Below are 18,596 nucleotides of genomic sequence, written 5' to 3'. Positions count from 1 at the left end.
CCCATGTGGATAGGGATCATGTCTGAGCTGATTGTCTTGTACTTACCTCAGTGTTTGCATGTAGTAACTGCTTCACAAATACCACAGTTATTATCTGTGGGGCCTCCGAGCTTTGGATGGTTACACTCCCACTCTGCTTTTGACTCTGATTCTTAGCAGTCCCATAAGGACAAGGAAGCAAGGCTGTGGAGAAAGCAGAGGAGGAAGGGAGGAGGAAGGGAGGAGGAGGAGGAGGAGGAGGAGGAAGAGAAGGAGGAGGGGAGAGAGATGGGGAGGAGCCTGCGATCTGCTGGATCATCTCTCCCAACACGCAGTTCCATGACAGCTTTGCAGCTGGGGAAGGAGGGACTTGAAAACGGGCAGCGTGGCTTCCTGAAGCTGCCTGTAAAAAAATGTCTAATGCCAGTCATTCATTCAATCGTATTTATTGAGCGCTGACTGTGTGCAGAGCATTTTACTAAGCGCTTAATTCATTTGTTCAATTGTATTGAAGAGAAGCAGTGTGGCTCAGTGGAAAGGGCACGGGCTTGGGAGTCAGAGGTCATGGGTTTGAATCCCGACTCTGCCAATTGTCAGCTGTGTGACTTTGGGCAAGTCACTTCATTTCTCTGTGCCTCAGTTTCCTCATCTGTAAAATGGGGATTAAGACTGTAAGCCCCCTGTGGGACATCCTGACCACCTTGTAACCTCCCCAGCACTCCCCCTCCCCCCCGCCTTACCTCCTTCCCTTCCCCACAGCACCTATATATATGTATATATATTTGTACATATTTATTACTCTATTTATTTTACTTGTACACATCTATTCTATTTATTTTATTTTGTTAATATGTTTGGTTTTGTTCTCTGTCTCCCCCTTCTAGACTGTGAGCCCACTGTTGGGTAGGGACCGTCTCTATATGTTGCCAGCTTGTACTTCCCAAGTGCTTAGTACAGTGCTCTGCACACAGTAAGCGCTCAATAAATACAATTGATTGATTGATTGATTAGAACAGTGCTTTACACATAGTAAGCACTTAATAAATGCCATTATTATTATTATTGAGTGCTTACTGTGTGCAGAGAACTCTACTAAGCACTTGGAAAGTACAATTCGGCAAGAGATAGAGACAGTCCCTACCCAACAATGGGCTCACAGTCTAGAAGGGGGAGACTGACAACAAATCAAAACAAGTAGACAGGTGTCAATACCATCAGAATAGATGATAAATACCATCAGATTAGATAAATATATAAGGGAGCAGATATAAGGGAGTTGGGTTGGACACAGTCCCTGTCCCACATGGGGCTCCCAGTCTTAATCCCCATTTTACAGATGAGTAACGGAGGCCCAGAGAAGTGAAGCGATTTGCCCAAGGTCTCACAGCAGACAATTGCTTCCGACTCCCAGCCCCATGCTCTTTCATTCATTCATTCATTCAATCATATTTATTGAGCGCTTACTGTGTGCAGAGCACTGTACTAGGCGCTTGGGAAGTCCAAGTTGGCAATATATAGAGACAGTCCCTACCCAACAACAGGCTCAAAGTCTAGAAGGGGGAGACAGACAACAAAACAAAACATGTAGACAGGTGTCAAAATCGTCAGAACAAATAGAATTATAGCTATATGCACATCATTAACAAAATAAATGGAATAGTAAATATGTACAAGTAAAATGAATAGAGTAATAAATCTTTACAAATATATACAAGTGCCGTGGGGAGGGGAAGGAGGTAGGGCTGGGGGAAGGATGGGGAGGAGGAGAGGAAAAAGGGGGCTCAGTCTGCGCTGAGACTGTGAGCCCCTTTTAGACTGTGAGCCCACTGTTGGGTAGGGACTGTCTCTATATGTTGCCAACTTGTACTTCCCAAGCGCTTAGTACAGTGCTCTGCACACAGTAAGCGCTCAATAAATACAATTGATTGATTGATTGATTGAAGGCCTCCTGGAGGAGGTGAGCTCTCAGTAGGGCTTTGAAGGGAGGAAGAGAGCTAGCTTGGCAGATGGGTGGAGGGAGGGCATTCCGGGCCAGGGGAAGGACGTGGGCCGGGGGTTGACAACGGGACAGGCAAGAATGAGGCCCGGTGAGGAGTTTAGCGGCGGAGGAGCGGAGGGTGTGGGCTGGGCTGGAGAAGGAGGGGGTGAGGTGATGGAGAGCCTTGAAGAGTGAGGAGTTTTTGCTTGATTCGTAGGTTGCCAGGCAGCCACTGGAGACTTTTGAGGAGGGGAGTGACATGCCCAGAGCATTTCTGCACAAAGATGATCCGGGCAGCAGAGTGAAGTGGGGAGAGACAGGAGGATGGGAGATCAGAGAGGAGGCTGATGCAGTAATCTAGTTGGGATTACCACTAGGCAACCCTGCTTCCCCATGTTGCCAGGGTGTTGCCATGGAAGACTTTACACACGCACCGAACTACACCACTGAACAGTCCAGATGTAAAGGCTCCAGCTGCAGTTAACTCTGCGGAGAGCCCATGGTGGGAAGGGAATGTATCTCCTATATTGTTGCGCTGTCCTCTCCCAAGCGCTTAGTCCACTGCTCTGCACACAGTCAGAGCTCAATAAATACATCCGATCGATGAATTGATAGGGCCCTAACTAGCAGAAAGACCAACATTACAGGACTCCAAGAGACTGAATGACTAGGGTAGAGGCAGGGAGGATCTCTGCTGAACCCAGGGGAAAAAACCTCGGGGACAACCCACCTGAAATTGGGTTCATTTCATTCATTCAATCCACAAAGGATATTCCTCAAAATGGTTTTTTAATTATAATTAGCTATCGGTATCACAATCATTACAAAAACAAAGGGTAAAGCTATAAACCCCTTTTAAGTTATCCAGTGCAAAATGGAAGCACCCTGTTTCAAAGGGTGCAAAAATCAAAATAAAAAACCAGCCACAGGAGAAATGAACCCACATCTTTAAATAGCAGTGTTTCCCGATCCACGTGCTATCCCATCAGATGAGCCAGAGGGTAATAATTTACAAGTCGGGTAACGGCGGATTTTGGAAGGAACAAAAATCGCTATATTACTATGCCAACTTTATATTAACCATAAATAACTGGAGCGAAGAAGGCGGTTTTGAACCCTCTGGTGATTTTCCCAACATCTATGTCTTCTGCTCCTTGCCTTTTGGAGAAAATATTGCATTGTAAGGCTGGCGTCTTTTTGGTCGTGGACACGGAGCGAGATCTTCCTTAATGTAGCCTGAAAAGGAGCAAGAAAAACATCAGGTTGCAAAGCCCACAATTCCACTTGGGAGAAGCTCTCGTTAGCTAATCAATCAATGGTTTTTATCCATCCCCCCCCGCCTTACCTCCTTCCCCTCCCCACAGCACCTGTATATATGTATATATGTTTGTACGTATTTATTACTCTATTTATTTTATTTGTACATGTTTATTCTACTTATTTTATTTTGTTAATATGTTTTGTTTTGTTCTCTGTCTCCCCCTTCTAGACTGTGAGCCCACTGTTGGGTAGGGACCGTCTCTAGATGTTGCCAACTTGGACTTCCCAAGCGATTAGTACAGTGCTCTGCACACAGTAAGCGCTCAGTAAATACGATTGAATGAACGAATGAATGAATTGAGCACTTACTGTGTAGTGCACTGTACCAAACGCTCAGGGGAGAACGCTATAACAGAGTTGGCAAACATATTCCCTGCCCACAAGGAGCTTACAGTCAACTGTTAATTGTCAATTGCTTATTCTTTGCATCACCCCAGCAGACATTTAGTGGACACTCTCTGTGAGGCTGGTATTCAGATGAAAGCTCTCCCTTCCATTTAATTATTCCGGTACTTGCGGTACTTATCGTGGTTCTAGAGCAATGGTGGCAAACTTCGGCAATGATCGACACATAGTAAACACTTGACTCAATAATGAAAATAATAACGATAACAGTAATACGTCCGTATAAAATGACACCGTATAAATTCCCAGATGGGCCCTCACCTCTGTCCACACAAGTCTGAGTGGAAGGAAAACCAACTTCCCAGAAGTTTTCTGGTGTGTTGGGGGGAATGTAGCGGAACCGATGCCGGGAACAGGAAGCGAGTTTCTTCTCTCTCTCTTCTTCTGGAATATCTGCATAATACTGATGATAATTAAAGAGCATTAGTGCTTTGCTGGAGTGGGGCATACAGCATTACAACTGCTCAGTTAAGAAAACTGAATCTTGGGCCAGTTGATTATGATCTTCGAGGTACAGTTCCATGCCCTGAGGTGCTCAAATTTGTGTTAAAGGCAAATTTAAGAGCACAGAGTCAGTTTTGGGGGTCTGTTTCAAGGCCTTGTTCAAATTGGTAAGCTTACCCAAAATAAAATCTAGGTTTACCTGTTTGGATCTCCTGTAACTTTGCCACTCAAATCATCCTTAGAGTCACAAATGTGACTTACTTGTGGTATCTGCAGCAAGAGCGAGGAACTATCCACCCTCCTGGAATTAATGGGGCCACAGACTCCCAACCAGTTTCAACTACTCTCAATTATAAAAAAACAAAAACAAATCAAAATGCACACATGCACACAAACACACCCCCCATCCTGCCAAAACCCTGAATTTTTGCAATAAAAAGCGACGTCATCCTAAAGCAAATTATATGAGAAAAAATATTTCAATAGCTTGGCATAATTCACGTTTTATATTTGCCTACTTGGGACATATATTGAAACGTGATTCTTATATGATACATTTCAGTGTTTTGAGAATAGAAAGGGTTTTTAAACAAGGAAGAGACAGCGGTGATAAGGGTAGGAGAGAAAAACTAAAGCAGTGGGGAGTGCAACAATATGGCAAATGATTTTCTTAAATTAGGGAGCATATATTTAAGCAACAGTTTCTCAGTCTATAGAATAAATACTGACAATCTGCCTACCAACAGATTAATAATAAGAGTAATAATGGTATTTTTTAAGTGCTTACTATGTGCCAGGCACTGTACTGAGGGCTGGGCACTGTAAAGTTTAAGTCCTCCAAGCTTGGATTAATCATGTCCAAGCCTATATTAATGCTGTTGAAAAGCATAAAAAGCTACAGGAGTTGCAAACCCTCTTCTTGGAACACAGTTAAAGAAAGAGAGCCTCAGTTACCTCATCTGTAAAATGGGGATTAACACTGTGAGCCCTATGTGGGACAGTGACTGCATCCAACCCGATTATCTTTTATCTACAGTGCCTGGCACATGGTAAGTTCTTAAATACCATGTTATTAAAAAAATTACTGAAACACACATTTTGGAAACTTCGCAATTTTTACCATCTTAAATAAAAACCCTCGAATGGTTCCTGCTGTTTCTTCTCCATCTGCTCAGCCTTGGGATATTTTTAAGGTCTGTCTGGGGTGCGACATTTCACCCGTCACTCTTTTCTGAGCCAGAAACCATGTCTGATTTCTCCAGCCCTCACTCCCGCAAGTCTATGATCACGGCTCAGAATGAATCCGGACTCAGGGTCAAAGGAAGCGGTGGTCAAGAGCACGTGCGGACAAGAGATTAAAATGATTACAGAGCATTTGGCTCGAGAAACAGGCCTGCTCTATGTTGTGCTTAAAGAAAATCCTCGAGCCTTGAGAGATTTTGGAACTAGATTAGGAGCTTCCAGACTCCGATTTAAATTGTATTTAAAATGGTGTTCAATTCAGGGAGTTCTCCTTCCTCCTCTGCTGTCTCAAGATATATTTCCTAGCAAAACAAGAAGAACAATTTTTTCTGACTGAGACTGATTTCGTTAATAATGGACCTAGAAAAAAGGCATCTATAGACACTAAGGAAGGCATTAGAGAAGCAGCATGGCTCAGTGGAAAGAGCCCGGGCTTTGGAGTCAGAGGTTGTGGGTTCAAATCCCAGCTCCATTTAAAGGTGCCATTTAAAGGTGTCTAACAAACCCTGGATCTTGAGAAGAGAAAGTGAGAAATGGATCCCTTGGGCATTACCGACTTTGGCTTAGTGGATAGAGCACGGGGCTGGGAGTCAGAAGGACCTGGGTTCTAATCCCGGTTCTGCCACGCCTGCTGTGTGCCCCTGGGCAAGTCACTTCACTTCTCTGTGCCTCAGTTCCCTCATCTGTAAAATGGGGATTAGGAGTGTGAGCCCCATGTGGGACAGGTACTGTGTCCAACCTGATTAACTCGTATCTACCCCAGCGCTTAGAACAGAGCTTGGCACAAAATAAGGGCTTAACAAGTACCATAATTACTACTGGGAGGGGTGAAGGCCAAGTGACTCCTGAAAAATGTTTTTTTTACCAATCATCATCATCATCAATCGTATTTATTGAGCACTTACTATGTGCAGAGCACTGTACTAAGCGCTTGGGAAGTACAAATTGGCAACATCTAGAGACAGTCCCTACCCAACAGCGGGCTCACAGTCTAAAAGGGGGAGACAGAGAACAAAACCAAACATACTAACAAAATAAAATAGAATAGATGTGTACAAGTAAAATAAATAGAGTAATAAATATGTACAAACATATATACATATATACAGGTGCTGTGGGGAAGGGAAGGAGGTAAGAATCCACTTGTCCAGAGTTCTCCCAGGTCCTCACGGGCAGGGAATGCATTTGTTATACTGTGGTGGTGTCTACTCTGAAACACTCAGTACAGTGTCCTGCACACTTAGTAAGCGCTCAGTAAATACGATTGGTTGAAACACATTCTAGCACCACAACCCGATGAACACGGAACCAAGGCATACTGAAGAGCAAACGGGAAGGAGAATCAAATCCCAAACTCTGACGCTGGTTGCTGCCTTCCCAGTAGAGGCAGCCAGTAAACTGGTTTTTAAGAGTGCTGAGTATACCGTCCCCCGCCAAACCCTGCCAGAATTCAAGGCAATACGCTTCTCAGGTAGCAATTATGATGGTATTCATTAAGCACTCACTCCACGAGAGCACCAGACCGTTGGAGGAGGGACTAGAGACGGCGTGGAGACGGCGGCCACGAGTTGAGCCCTTCTGGGAATGGGTGGGATTAAAGGTGTCTGGCTTGGAGCGAGCTGCTGTCTCCGTGTTCCCCACGCTACACCTCCCGGTGCTTGGCACGTACCGAGCGCTTGATGAGTGCCGTAATTATAATTATTACTGGAGTGGTAGCCACTCTGAAACCTTACTTTACCAGTAAATGTGAAAAGCTTTAATTGTGTTTCTCAGGACAGTGTGCTCGCCAAAACCGGAGAGCGATCGGCTTTCCTACAAGCGGCACTTCGCCATCAAAAGGGCATGCAATAACCCCAGGATAGGGGCAGGATATATCGGGCAACAGGGAGCTTGGAAGAGCAGCCGGAAGGCAGCCCATTTTTTCTGACTGAGACTGATTTCATTAATAATGGACCTAGAAAAAAGGCATCTATAGACACCAAGGAAGGCATTACAGAAGCAGCGTGGCTCAGTGGAAAGAGCCTGGGCTTTGGAGTCAGAAGTCGTGGGTTCAAATCCCAGCTCCGCCACTTGTCAGCTGTGTGCCTTTGGGCAAGTCACTTCACTTCTCTGAGCCTCAGTTACCTCATCTGGAAAATGGGGAATAAGTCTGTGAGCCCCACGTGGGACAACTTGATTACCCTTTATCTACGCCAGCGCTTAGAACAGTGCTTTGCACATAGTAAGCGCTTAATAAATGCCATTATTATTATTATTATTATTATTATTATTATTATTGTTGGATAGAACACAGACCTGGGACCAGAAGGGACCTGGGCTCTAAGCGTGGCTTTGCCATCTGTCTGCTGTGGGACTCTGGGCAAGTTACTTAACTTCTCTGGGCCTCAGTTACCACATCTGTAACAAGGGGATTAAGACTGTGAGCCCAGGTAGGACATGGATTACGTCCGACCTGATTAGCTTGTATCTACTCCAGCGCTTAATACGGTGCATGGCACATAGTAAGTGCTGAATACCATAAAAAAAATTAAAGGAGCTACTGTATATTGTGACAAGACGGAATTCCCTGAGTTGCTGTTCTCTGCTGAAGTCTATATCCAAGCCGATTTAATCAACTCTCCCCCAGAGTGACAGCGTGAGTGGGGACCATGAATAAACCCTAAAACTCGGTGAAACGCACGGCCTAAGTGAATGCCAAATTGTGCTCATCAACCCCCTGCCCCCTCTGAGCCCTATGTGGGATGGGGACTGTATCTACCCCAGTGCTTAGTACAGTGCCTGGCATACAGTAAGAACTTCAAAAATACCATAATTATTCCTGGCCTGAGTGAAAAGCTTTCAAACGCAAATACAGATCTGCTCAGTGCTGAAAGTTGGAAAAAAAAATCGAGGCCCATATTCAAGAAGCCTTAAAAATAGGAACTGACAGGAAACGACACAGTACTTACAATTTTGCATTCCTTACACGTATGTCCAAGCAGCTTCCTCCTCTCTTCTTTCTTCCGAACCACCTCAATGTGAGGGAAATTCTGAACCGTGGTCTTCCTGAAGAAAGATGAGGAAAAGATTGGAAACGCCTCGACTCCAAAGAGCTCTGGCTTTACGTAGGGATGTCATCTCCATGGGGCAAGGGGCATCATCACCTCAGGGGGCCCAAGGAACCGGGTGATCCTGAATAGTTTATATAACTGCTGCAGCCATTCTAAAGAATCCCAACACCTGGCTGTTAAGGTGGACTCCGGGATGAGGTGGATATTTGGCTTAACCTCCCGGACGCGGGGTCCAGTGAGGAGAACAGAAATTTCTGCCACAGTTGTAGCAAAGGGTGGGTTTTTTTTTAAAAAGGTATTTGTTAAGCCCTTACTATGTGCCAGGCATTGTCCTAAGCACTGGGATAGATGCAGATAATCAGGTTGGACACAGTCTCTGTCCCACAGTCTTAATCCCCACCTTACAGAAGAGGTAACTGAGGCACAGACAGGTTGAGTGACTCTCCCAAGGCCACACAGCAGACAAGTGGTGGAGCTGGCATACTAAAAAATAGTATTAAGTGCTTACTATGTGCCAGGTGCTGTACTGAACGCTGGGGTAGATACAAGCAAATCAGATTGGACACAGTCCCTGGGGGCTCATAGACTCAATCCCCATTTTACAGATGAGGGAACTGAGGCCCAGAAAAGTTGAATGACTTCCCCAAGGTCACACAGCAGACAAGCGGCAGAGCCAGGATTAGAACCCAAGAGGGGAAATGGTGCCACATTTTAAAGGAAGGGAGTTCCTGAATAAAATGGAGTTTATTGGAAGCTCTACCATATTGCTTGCTCCACTGTGAGGCAATTTATCTCTCTGAAGCAAATGCTTTGTTCCTAAAAGAGTCTTCTGGTACATGCATTTCCCCACCATCACTTTGAGCTACCAAGAACAGCCAAATACTCAAATTCAACATCCAAAAATGTTAATCCCTCAAAAAAAATCAAGCAACTGCATCAGGTAAGGTCGAGGATAGCACTGGTTCAAATGACTCTCAGCATAGCCATTATCCACACAAGACCATTAGAAGTTCAAGTTTGGGTGGATTTTCATGGAGAACAATTGGCCCGTCTCCTTTTAGAATTCAGGACGATTAAAACGGACCCAATTTTAAAGAATGAAGTGGGCCATCTTTGGGGAGAAGTGAAAACATATTTTGGTCATTATATTGTGTTATTTTTCAAAACTATTTCTAATAAATTTTCATGATACATCTATAAGTGTAAAATAACGAGGTATTCGTGATTATTATTTAACACTTGGCCTCAGGTTTGTACAAGAAAACAAAAAGGCATGATCTCAGGCCCCCAAGAACTTCCACGTTAAGGGAATACTAATTATTATTTTTGGACGACCAGGTTACTGAAAGCGATTAAACTGTAAAGCTTACAGCGTTGTTCCACAGAAAGACACCAATCTAACAACCTGTCGGCAACAAAGCTGAAGGAAAGTGGAATTGAAAATATTTTTAAGAGTTGGCCTTTCTTTATAGCAAAGCCTGATCAGATAAACAGTTTTTCTGCTCAATCAATCAGTCAGATTGATTGAACGCTCTATGCAGAACGCTGTATTAAGCGCTTGGGAGAGTACAATACAACAGAATTAGCTCAAAAGCACTAATGAAAGCACAGACTGGTTGAAAAGCCATGACTTTGCTTACACTGAGAATGATATGAGTAAATACGGGATGAAATAATTTGTGGTTAGGAATGAAACATCAGGAGGAAGGCATTCAGATGTACCATCAGATGAATAACATGCTACAGAGGGAAACTCCAGAAAACACCCATGAGGGTTGGAATGGCAGAAATCCACACCGCTGTTATACTTTCGCTGAAAACCTCCCTCAAGTACAACCAAGTAATTTGGCAACTTCCTAAAACCAAGCGAGAGAGGAAGGTCTGTTCAGTCAAAAGCAACAAATGCCCTTCTTGCACTGTTTCCCCGCTTCCTCTCATTCTGCTCGATCTTCCTGCTCTGTCAGGCAGCCAACAAATTACCAGGATCGTCTTCATCGCTCTGCCTTCCCTTCAGTGATTTATCGGCTCAGGTTTCTTTTTCCATCCTTTGTCCTTCCAAGACAGTCCTGCTTCTCCTACAAGAATCTCTTGATGTTACCCACGGACCGATTAAGACGGGTTACCTTTCATCGCTTTTAAAATACGGTTCCACGAACACTTTCTGTTTGGCTTTATCCTGTTTGTCGCTGTGATCTGTAAAGTAAGCACGTAAAGAAAAATCATTAGTCCAGAAGGTGCTGACCTTTGTAGGGTGGAAATGAGCGGAAAATTATCTGTTATCGCTATCCATTCGATGGTAAACTTGAGGGAGGGAAATGTGTTTGCTGCTGTTGGTAACTCTCCCAAACTCTCCACATCTTCAGGGCTCTGTTAAAATCTCATCTCTACCAGGAAATCTTGATTAATCTCTCATTTCCCTACTTGATCTCCTGCATCACCTTTGCGTTTGGTTCCCGCCTCCGCTAAGCACTTGACATTCACCTCCTCACGCCTTCAGCACTTCTGTACCTATCTTTATACTTGCTTCCTTCCCCGACCTAGACTTTATTTTACTCTCTGTCTCCCTTGCTAGATCGCAAACTCCTTGAAGGCGGGAAGGGATGGTAAAAATAACAACCGAGGTATTTATGAAGCGCTTCCTCTGTGGCAGGCACTGTGGGGGATAAAAGCAAATTGGGTTGGACACAGTTCCCGTCCCACAGTCTCAATCCCCACTTCCCAGTTGAGGTAACTGAGGCCCAGAGAAGTGAAGTGACTTAAATAAATAGAAGAATAATAATGAATAATTTTGGTATTTGTTAAGTGCTTACTGTGTATCAAGCACTGTTCTAAGCACTGGGGTGGATGCAAGGTAATCAGGTTGTCCCACGTGGGGCTCACGGTCTTAATCCCCATTTTACAGATGAGGTAACTGAGGCGCAAAGAAGTGAAGTGACTTAAATAAATAGAAGAATAATAATAAATGAATAATTATGATATTTGTTAAGTGCTTACTGTGTATCAAGCACTGTTCTAAGCGCTGGGGTGGATGCAAGGTAATCAGGTTGTCCCACGTGGGGCTCACGGTCTTAATCCCCATTTTACAGATGAGGTAACTGAGGCACAGAGAAGTGAAGTGGCTTGCCCAAGGTCACCCAGCAGACAAGTGGTGGAGCCGGGATTAGAACCCATGACCTCTGACTCTTAAACCTGGGTTCTTGCCACGAAGCCACACTGCTTCTCTTGCCCAAGGTTGCTCTGCAGACAAGTGACAGAGCTGGAATAAGAACTCAAGTCTTTGCGGCTCACAGGCTCATAGGCCAGGACTTTATTGTACTCTCTCAAGTGCTCAGTACAGTGCTCCATACAAAGTAGGCGCTCAATAAATACCACTGAGTGATTAACTGAACAGCAAGAAGACAGCCCCTTGTATTTCTGGCTTACAGAATCCCACAGAATCAAAGGCTAGCTTATCTCACCTGTGCAGCTGGTCTACAGGACCAAAGGACTAGCATAGTCCCTGCTGTCCATAGCTGAAAAGTCTTGTTATTAATTATTGGAAAAGCAGTGTGGCCTAATGGATAGAACATGGGGAGAGTCAGAAGGACCTGGGTTCTAATCCCAGCTCTGTGGCTTGTCTGCTTTGTGACCCTGGGCAAGTCATTTCGCTTCTCTGGGCCTCAGTTCCCTCATCTGTAAAATGGAGATTAAGCTAGTGAGCCCCATGTGGGACAGGAACTGTGTCCAACCCGATTAGCTTGTATCTACCCCAGTGTTTAGAACAGTGCTTGACACAGATTAAGTGCTTAATATGTTATTATTATTATTATTATTGGTTGTTTCCAAGCTGCTTCTTTCAAGAGGAGGGGAGCAGCCTGAGGAGAGGTGAAAGCACAGACTGATCACTCTTTTCGGCCTTGCAAACCCTCTCCATTTAATCGGAGCCCAAAACAAAACCACACTAAAAAAATTTCACTCGGCTGGTATCGCAAGCCAAAAAGGTCTAAGCTGAAGGAACTAAGTGCCTAGCTGAACACTTGCCACGCAGAGATTTTGCACTAACGCGTTTGAAATCAGAAAGATGTTAGGCTGAATTGTTTTTAATCTTGTCCCTCGCAAAAGGTTTAAACTCTACAAGAAATTAACCAAAAAAAGGGCTTTTTTAAAAAAAAAAAGTAGTATGTGTCAAGCACTGTATGAAGAGTTGGGGAAGATACAAGTTAATCTAGTCGGACACAACTCCTGAGGTTGTGTAGCAGGGAGAACAGGTACTGAACCTCCATTTTACAGTTGAGGAAACTGAGGCCCAGTGACTTGCCCAAAGTCAGGCAGCAAGCAGTGGCAAGTTCAACAACATTTCAGCACTTACAATGACCAAAACCGTAGAATTATTCAATTTCCTACTCTTTTTCAGATTGGAGGGAGGCACAGTTTTAAGTAAATATTAAGCAGTGAATATCGTCGGCAACCTGGGGTCAAAGGCTCAAGCCCTGGTTTCCCTTCTTACATCTGGAGAAGCTCATAGGCGTGAGCGGCTTAGCTGCGCCAACACTAATTTGCCAGGGCTAAAACCGAGGATTTCCGGAGATCAAATCCCCGCCTCCAACTGAGGAAGCAAGTCGGATGGAGAATACACGCATATTCTTCATTCAGAGCACTTCTGTCTTAGGGCCGCTTTCACTTCAGTTGGTCAGGAATTGGCTGTCTTTCATACCTCCAACCCAGATCAGCCATCGGCAAATAATAATAATAATTGCGGTATTTGTTAAACGCTTACTATGTGCAAAGCACTGTTCTAAGCGCCGGGGGGGATACAACCCGTCATTCCTAAAAGAGGGCTACATACACGCATCTCTCAAAATCTGCCCTTGGCTCCTCGCATTACTTGGCTCTTACTCATTAAAGAATGCTTCTATCGGCTCTATCACCGCAATTAGGATCGCCTACCTGCTTACCTCCCTCTCTTCATCACCATCATCAATTGTATTTATTGAGCGCTTACTATGTGCAGAGCACTGTACTAAGCGCTTGGGAAGTACAAATTGGCAACATATAGAGACAGTCCCTACCCAAACCACTAATTACGACTCTGTGAAAGGGCCTTCCTTGTCCAAAGAGGATCCTATTAACGACCTCTCCCCTTTCAAAGTGTCCTTCGTGGCCGAACGTTGCTGTGAGGGTCTTCCCTGAACAGCTGCGATTTTTCAGCTGAGAGAGAGGTTTCAGCTGGGGCCCGCTTGCCAAGTCAGCGAGCCGAGCCGCCTGCTACTGTGCGACTGGGGATGCGGGAAGAGGAACGAGGAGTTCCAGGCTCACGGAGGCCGGAACGGCCTGTCTGGTGTCTGGAGGGGAGAATCAAAGGTTTAAGCGTTGTGCTGCACACACTTTGGCCTTCGGAGTTGGATTCTGACCCATCAAGGGGGCCTTGGGGGGATGGAGATTTCCGATTATGTGGTAAACGCTCCACCTTCCTACACTTCCCGGTCAAATTCCAGGTCGGAGGATTTCAATACATTATAAACTAGCTGCGCTTTCCCTGGGAAATGAGACACGTGGTCCACCTCTTCATCTGTAGGGAGGGGGTCAATGGTTGGGCGTGTTTCCTGATCCACTCCCTCTCCGCTACTGTTGGAGCCCTGGAGCGAGTAGGGCTAACATGCGGGGTGGGAGAATAAAGGGGTTCCGCCCTCCAGAACTGGAAGCCCATGGAAGCAAGGGTCCCCCACCACCCGCATGGAACTGGGTACCTACAGACCCAGAAATATCTTGCTCCACCCATGGGGCTGACTTCTGTGCAATTTGGGCGCCGCCTTGGCTTGCACGCTTAGTTACATTACTAACATTGGGGCTGCTGCCTGACAGTCTGTTCTTTAGGCCTACGCAGTGTATGAACCGAAATGGCTTTTTCTGGCTTCTTGGATTTCGCCTTGCCTCGATTACAGTCGGTGACTCAGTCTCGCTGAACGTATGTCTTCCAGAAAACTTTCCAGTCTCAAGTTGTTGTAAATAAGCAACTTGCGGACTTCAAGATGAACCTTTAATTGTCCAGTGGATTCCCTACCCGTTGATGGGAAGGGACCGTCTCTATATGTTGCTGACTTGTACCTCCCAAGCGCTTAGTACAGTGCTCTGCACACAGTAAGCGTTAAATAAATACGATGGAATGATTGAATGAATTAACGGTCCTGCTGTTGGTCCAGGGGAAGGAGCATTGGCGCTGGGAAACAGGACACCTGGGTTCTTGCTCTCCATAGTGAAGCAGCGTGGCTCAGTGGAAAGAGCATGGGCTTTGGAGTCAGAGGTCATGGGTTCGAATCCCGACTCCACAACATGTCTGCTGTGTGATCTTGGGCAAGTCACTTAACTTCTCTGGGCCTCAGTTACCTCATCTGTAAAATGGGGATTAAGACTGTGAGCCCCACGTGGGACAACCTGATCACCCTGTATCCTCCCCAGCGCTTAGAATAGTGCTTTGCACATAGTAAGTGCTTAACAAATGCCAATTATTATTATTATTATATGTGCAAGTACAGGAATAACTACCTTGGAGAGATGGAGAGGTTCCCCCCATTCCCCACCACAAGGGATGTCTAATGTCTAATCCTCTTGTGTGTATCTTTCCCAGCACTTAGTACAGCGCTCTGCGCACAATAAGAGCTTAATCAATCAATCATATTTATTGAGCGCTTACTGTGTGCAGAGCACTATACTAAGTGCTTGGGAAGTACAAGCTGGCAACATATAGAGACGGTCCCTACCCAACAGTGGGCACACAGTCTAGAAGTCTAGAATCCTTTACTACTAAGCCACTGGCGATGGAGGTTTCTCACCAGAGGTCATGGGTTCTAATCCCAGCTCTGCCACTTGTCAGCTGTGTGACTTTGGGCAAGTCACTTAACTTCTCTGTGCCTCAGCTCCCTCACCTGTAAAATGGGGATTAAGACTGTGGGCCCCACGTGGGACAACCTGATCACCTTGTATCACCCCCCTGCACTTAGAACAGTGCTTCGCACACAGTAAGCGCTTAACAAATGCCATTGTTATTATTATTATTATTATTATTATTATTATTATTATTTAGGGCATCCCTCGGGAACGGACAGGCACAAAAGGAAGACCAAAAAACAGCCGGCTAACTTGGGGGGCAAAGCCCATAGCCGTTACCATATCAACCGCTTCCTAGGCAAAGCATCAGTCAGTCAACTGTATTTATTGAGCACTTACTGTGTGCAGATCACTGTACTAAATGCTTGGGACAATATAACAGACACATTCCCCGCCCACAATGAGCTTACAGTCTAGAGAGGGAGACTGACATTAATGTAGCTAAATACATTTATCAGCACTGAGCTACGACCGCATGGCCATAGATGGATTCTGGGTGTATGAATACTTTGTGGGCACATTACATCCCTGTCCCCCTCTGCCTCAGTCTTCACCCTTGATGCCCCCATAAGAAAGAGGGAGAGTGGTGCCATACAAACCACTATCACTACAATCCATTCCTTCATGCAAGGTTTCCATCCTGAAGTCTTAGGCTCGAGGCTGATTTGTTAGTACAACTACTACTAGTAGTAATAACAATAATAACTGTGGTACGTGCTAAATGCTTACTATGTGCCAGGCATTATGGTAGGTACAAGATAATTGGGTTTCTGCCCCACACAGCGCCCACGGTCTTAATCTCCATTTTACAGATGAGGGAACTGAGGCACAGGGGAGGGAACTGACTTGCCCAAGATCACCCAGCAGACAAGTGGCGGAGCCGGGATTAGAACCCAGGTCCTTCTGACTCTCAGGCCGGGGCTCTGTCCAACAGGCCATGCTGCTTCTCACACTGTTGTTCTTAGTGGGAGATTCCATCACTTGTATTTGTTAATTTGATTCCAGCTGGAAATGTCCCAATTAAGAAGATTTTATTACAACAGATGCGGCTTGATTAGTAGAATCACGCCTAACAAAAAAAGGGAAAGCGCACTTACTGTTGGGTTTCTTTGTAGCTGCTAATTCCTCTTCATCTTCCACTTGAAAATGTTCATCTTGCTCATCTCCAGGAAGAGGGCTATCTGCCAGACAGGATTCGTATTCCTCGTGGGTCGTCCGATCAAAAATTTCGGCGTAGCTGTCGCTCATCTTTCTTTCCCTCTCTGTGGGAAACACCAGAGGCTTGAGCCCGGATCAAGAAGCTTAGTGATTTAGGGCCGCCAGCTAATACTTATTTTTGACGGGATTTATGAATCTCTCGGCAGTTGGCACCGAGGCAGCCCAGACATACAGGCAGCATGGATTCCCCGCTGTCACGGGGTTAATGAAAGGGCTTAGGGGTTTCAACGTGGATTTAATACCTCCTTTTCCCACAATTGTGAGCATGCTGACGGAGTCTTATTTTCAGAGTTACCGGTTCAGGTAATATTGTTCATTCGGTCCATGGGGCTTTCCTTGATTTTCCTGCTAACTCACGCCCTGCCCCTGAAGCTGGGGAAAAAAATATTTCTAAGGCTAAGGGGTAGATCTGGATTTAAAGAAACTCCTGCTGCTGAAATTAGAAATCTAAATGAAAAAATACATTAAAAAAGAATGTGGTCTCTGCTGGATATTTTGTGTGCAGGAACTGCCCACACCGTGACATGCTCCACCTCACTGGCAGTGGGCCCGGCTACAGTTTCTCAGAACAGGACTGAGAATGGAGTCTAACCGATCCATTCGTAGCAGCGTGGCTCAGTGGAAAGAGCCCGGGCTTTGGAGTCAGGGGTCATGGGTTCAAATCTCGGCTCTGCCACTTGTCAGCTGTGTGTCTTAGGGCAAGTCACTTAACTTCTCTGGGCCTCAGTTACCTCATCTGTAAAATGGGGATTAAGACTGTGAGCCCCATGTGGGACAACCTGATCAACTTGTAACCTCCACAGCGCTTAGAACAGTGCTTTGCACATAGTAAGCACTTAACAAATACCATTATTATTATTATTACTATTATTATTATTATTCTCTGTGCCTCAGTTACCTCATCTGTAAAATGGGGATTACGGCTGTGAGCCCCACATGGGACAACCTGATCACCTTGTAACCTCCACAGCGCTTAGAACAGTGCTTTGCACATAGTAAGCGTTTAATAAATGCCATTATTATTATTATTATTAGTAAACAACCGAGAGAAAGCACGCCGCTAAGTAATGCTGAGTTTTCAAGGCCAGAACAAGACGCCGCTAAGTAATACTGAGTTTTCAAGAACAAGAAATACAGTTCAGTACTTTGAACTTCTCCAGGTAAAGGCAGAAGGCCCACAATTGTTTCTTAGCAAAGGTAACTCTTTTAAGATTAAAAAGGCTCAGAAACCACTGGAGTCTTTCAAAAAGTTTCCTTCCGGGCTCCACTGAAAGAAAGCAAAGGGATAAACTTTAAGGAAAAACACAAGAGGGAAAGGATTCCCGAGCTTTTACTTAGATGCAAGCTTCCTTAACATCTTCAATAACAATGATAATAACTGCGGTGTTTGTTAAGCGCTTCTCTGTGCCAAGCAGGGGTAGATTTAAGATCATCAGGTCCCACTTGGGGCTCACAGTCTAAATAGGCGGGAGAACAGGTTTTGAATCCCCATTTTCCAGGCGAGGGAACTGAGGCAGAGAGACTTCCGAGGTCCAACAGCAGATAAGTGGTGGAGCTGGAATTAGGAACCAGGCCTGTGCTCATTCCATTAGGCCAGGCTACTTCTCCAACTGGCTCTCAACTGAAGCAAAACAGACCTTACCTGGGCTGCTTTCTCCCTTCTGCTCCTGCTTCTTCATTTTTACAAGCACGGCTTCACTGACCAACGTACAGTCCATGTCCACGGTCTCTCCCAAGCACGCTTGACTGCCGCTCTGAAGAAACAGAAGCACATCTGCACGTTCAACGCTTACCCTCCAATCAACCCCTGTGAAACCGTGCGCGAGCCCAATTCCGGTGGAGAGCGGTACAGTGCCGTACTCCTGGGGTGACGGGAATTTTGGCTTTTATGACTTTTATTTGCCTCCCATTTTGTAACTGTGCTACTGAGCTCGTTGTACTACTCTGGTTTAAGATGCTCAATCGGCTCTCGCCCCTCTACATAGCCTGGCTCTTTTCCCACTCTAACCCAACCCGCAAAGTGCTCACTATGCCCCGGTCTTGTTTCTCTCGCATTGGCTCGCCCTCCCTCCCCCTTCAGATCCAACAGACCGCCA

General features: G+C 45.4%; 1 protein-coding gene across 2 annotated transcripts in view; it reads right to left on the bottom strand.

Moving 5' to 3' along the window:
• Nucleotides 1-2,738: 2,738 nt before the first annotated feature.
• The window catches only part of RBBP8 (RB binding protein 8, endonuclease), a 116,599-nt gene continuing 100,741 nt past the window's right edge, over nucleotides 2,739-18,596 (bottom strand). For both annotated transcript variants that reach the window (XM_038766511.1, XM_038766510.1), the window contains exons 14-19: nucleotides 18,143-18,254; nucleotides 16,380-16,544; nucleotides 10,542-10,611; nucleotides 8,317-8,413; nucleotides 3,944-4,085; nucleotides 2,739-3,193 (exon numbers count right to left, since the gene is read on the bottom strand). In XM_038766511.1, coding sequence (XP_038622439.1) covers nucleotides 3,096-3,193; nucleotides 3,944-4,085; nucleotides 8,317-8,413; nucleotides 10,542-10,611; nucleotides 16,380-16,544; nucleotides 18,143-18,254 — 684 coding nt within the window. In that variant the 3' untranslated portion in view covers nucleotides 2,739-3,095. The remainder of the gene's footprint in view (nucleotides 3,194-3,943; nucleotides 4,086-8,316; nucleotides 8,414-10,541; nucleotides 10,612-16,379; nucleotides 16,545-18,142; nucleotides 18,255-18,596) is intronic.

Source organism: Tachyglossus aculeatus, chromosome 25 (assembly GCF_015852505.1).
Source record: "Tachyglossus aculeatus isolate mTacAcu1 chromosome 25, mTacAcu1.pri, whole genome shotgun sequence".
NCBI lineage: Eukaryota > Metazoa > Chordata > Mammalia > Monotremata > Tachyglossidae > Tachyglossus > Tachyglossus aculeatus.
This window is presented reverse-complemented; position numbering and strand designations above follow the sequence as displayed.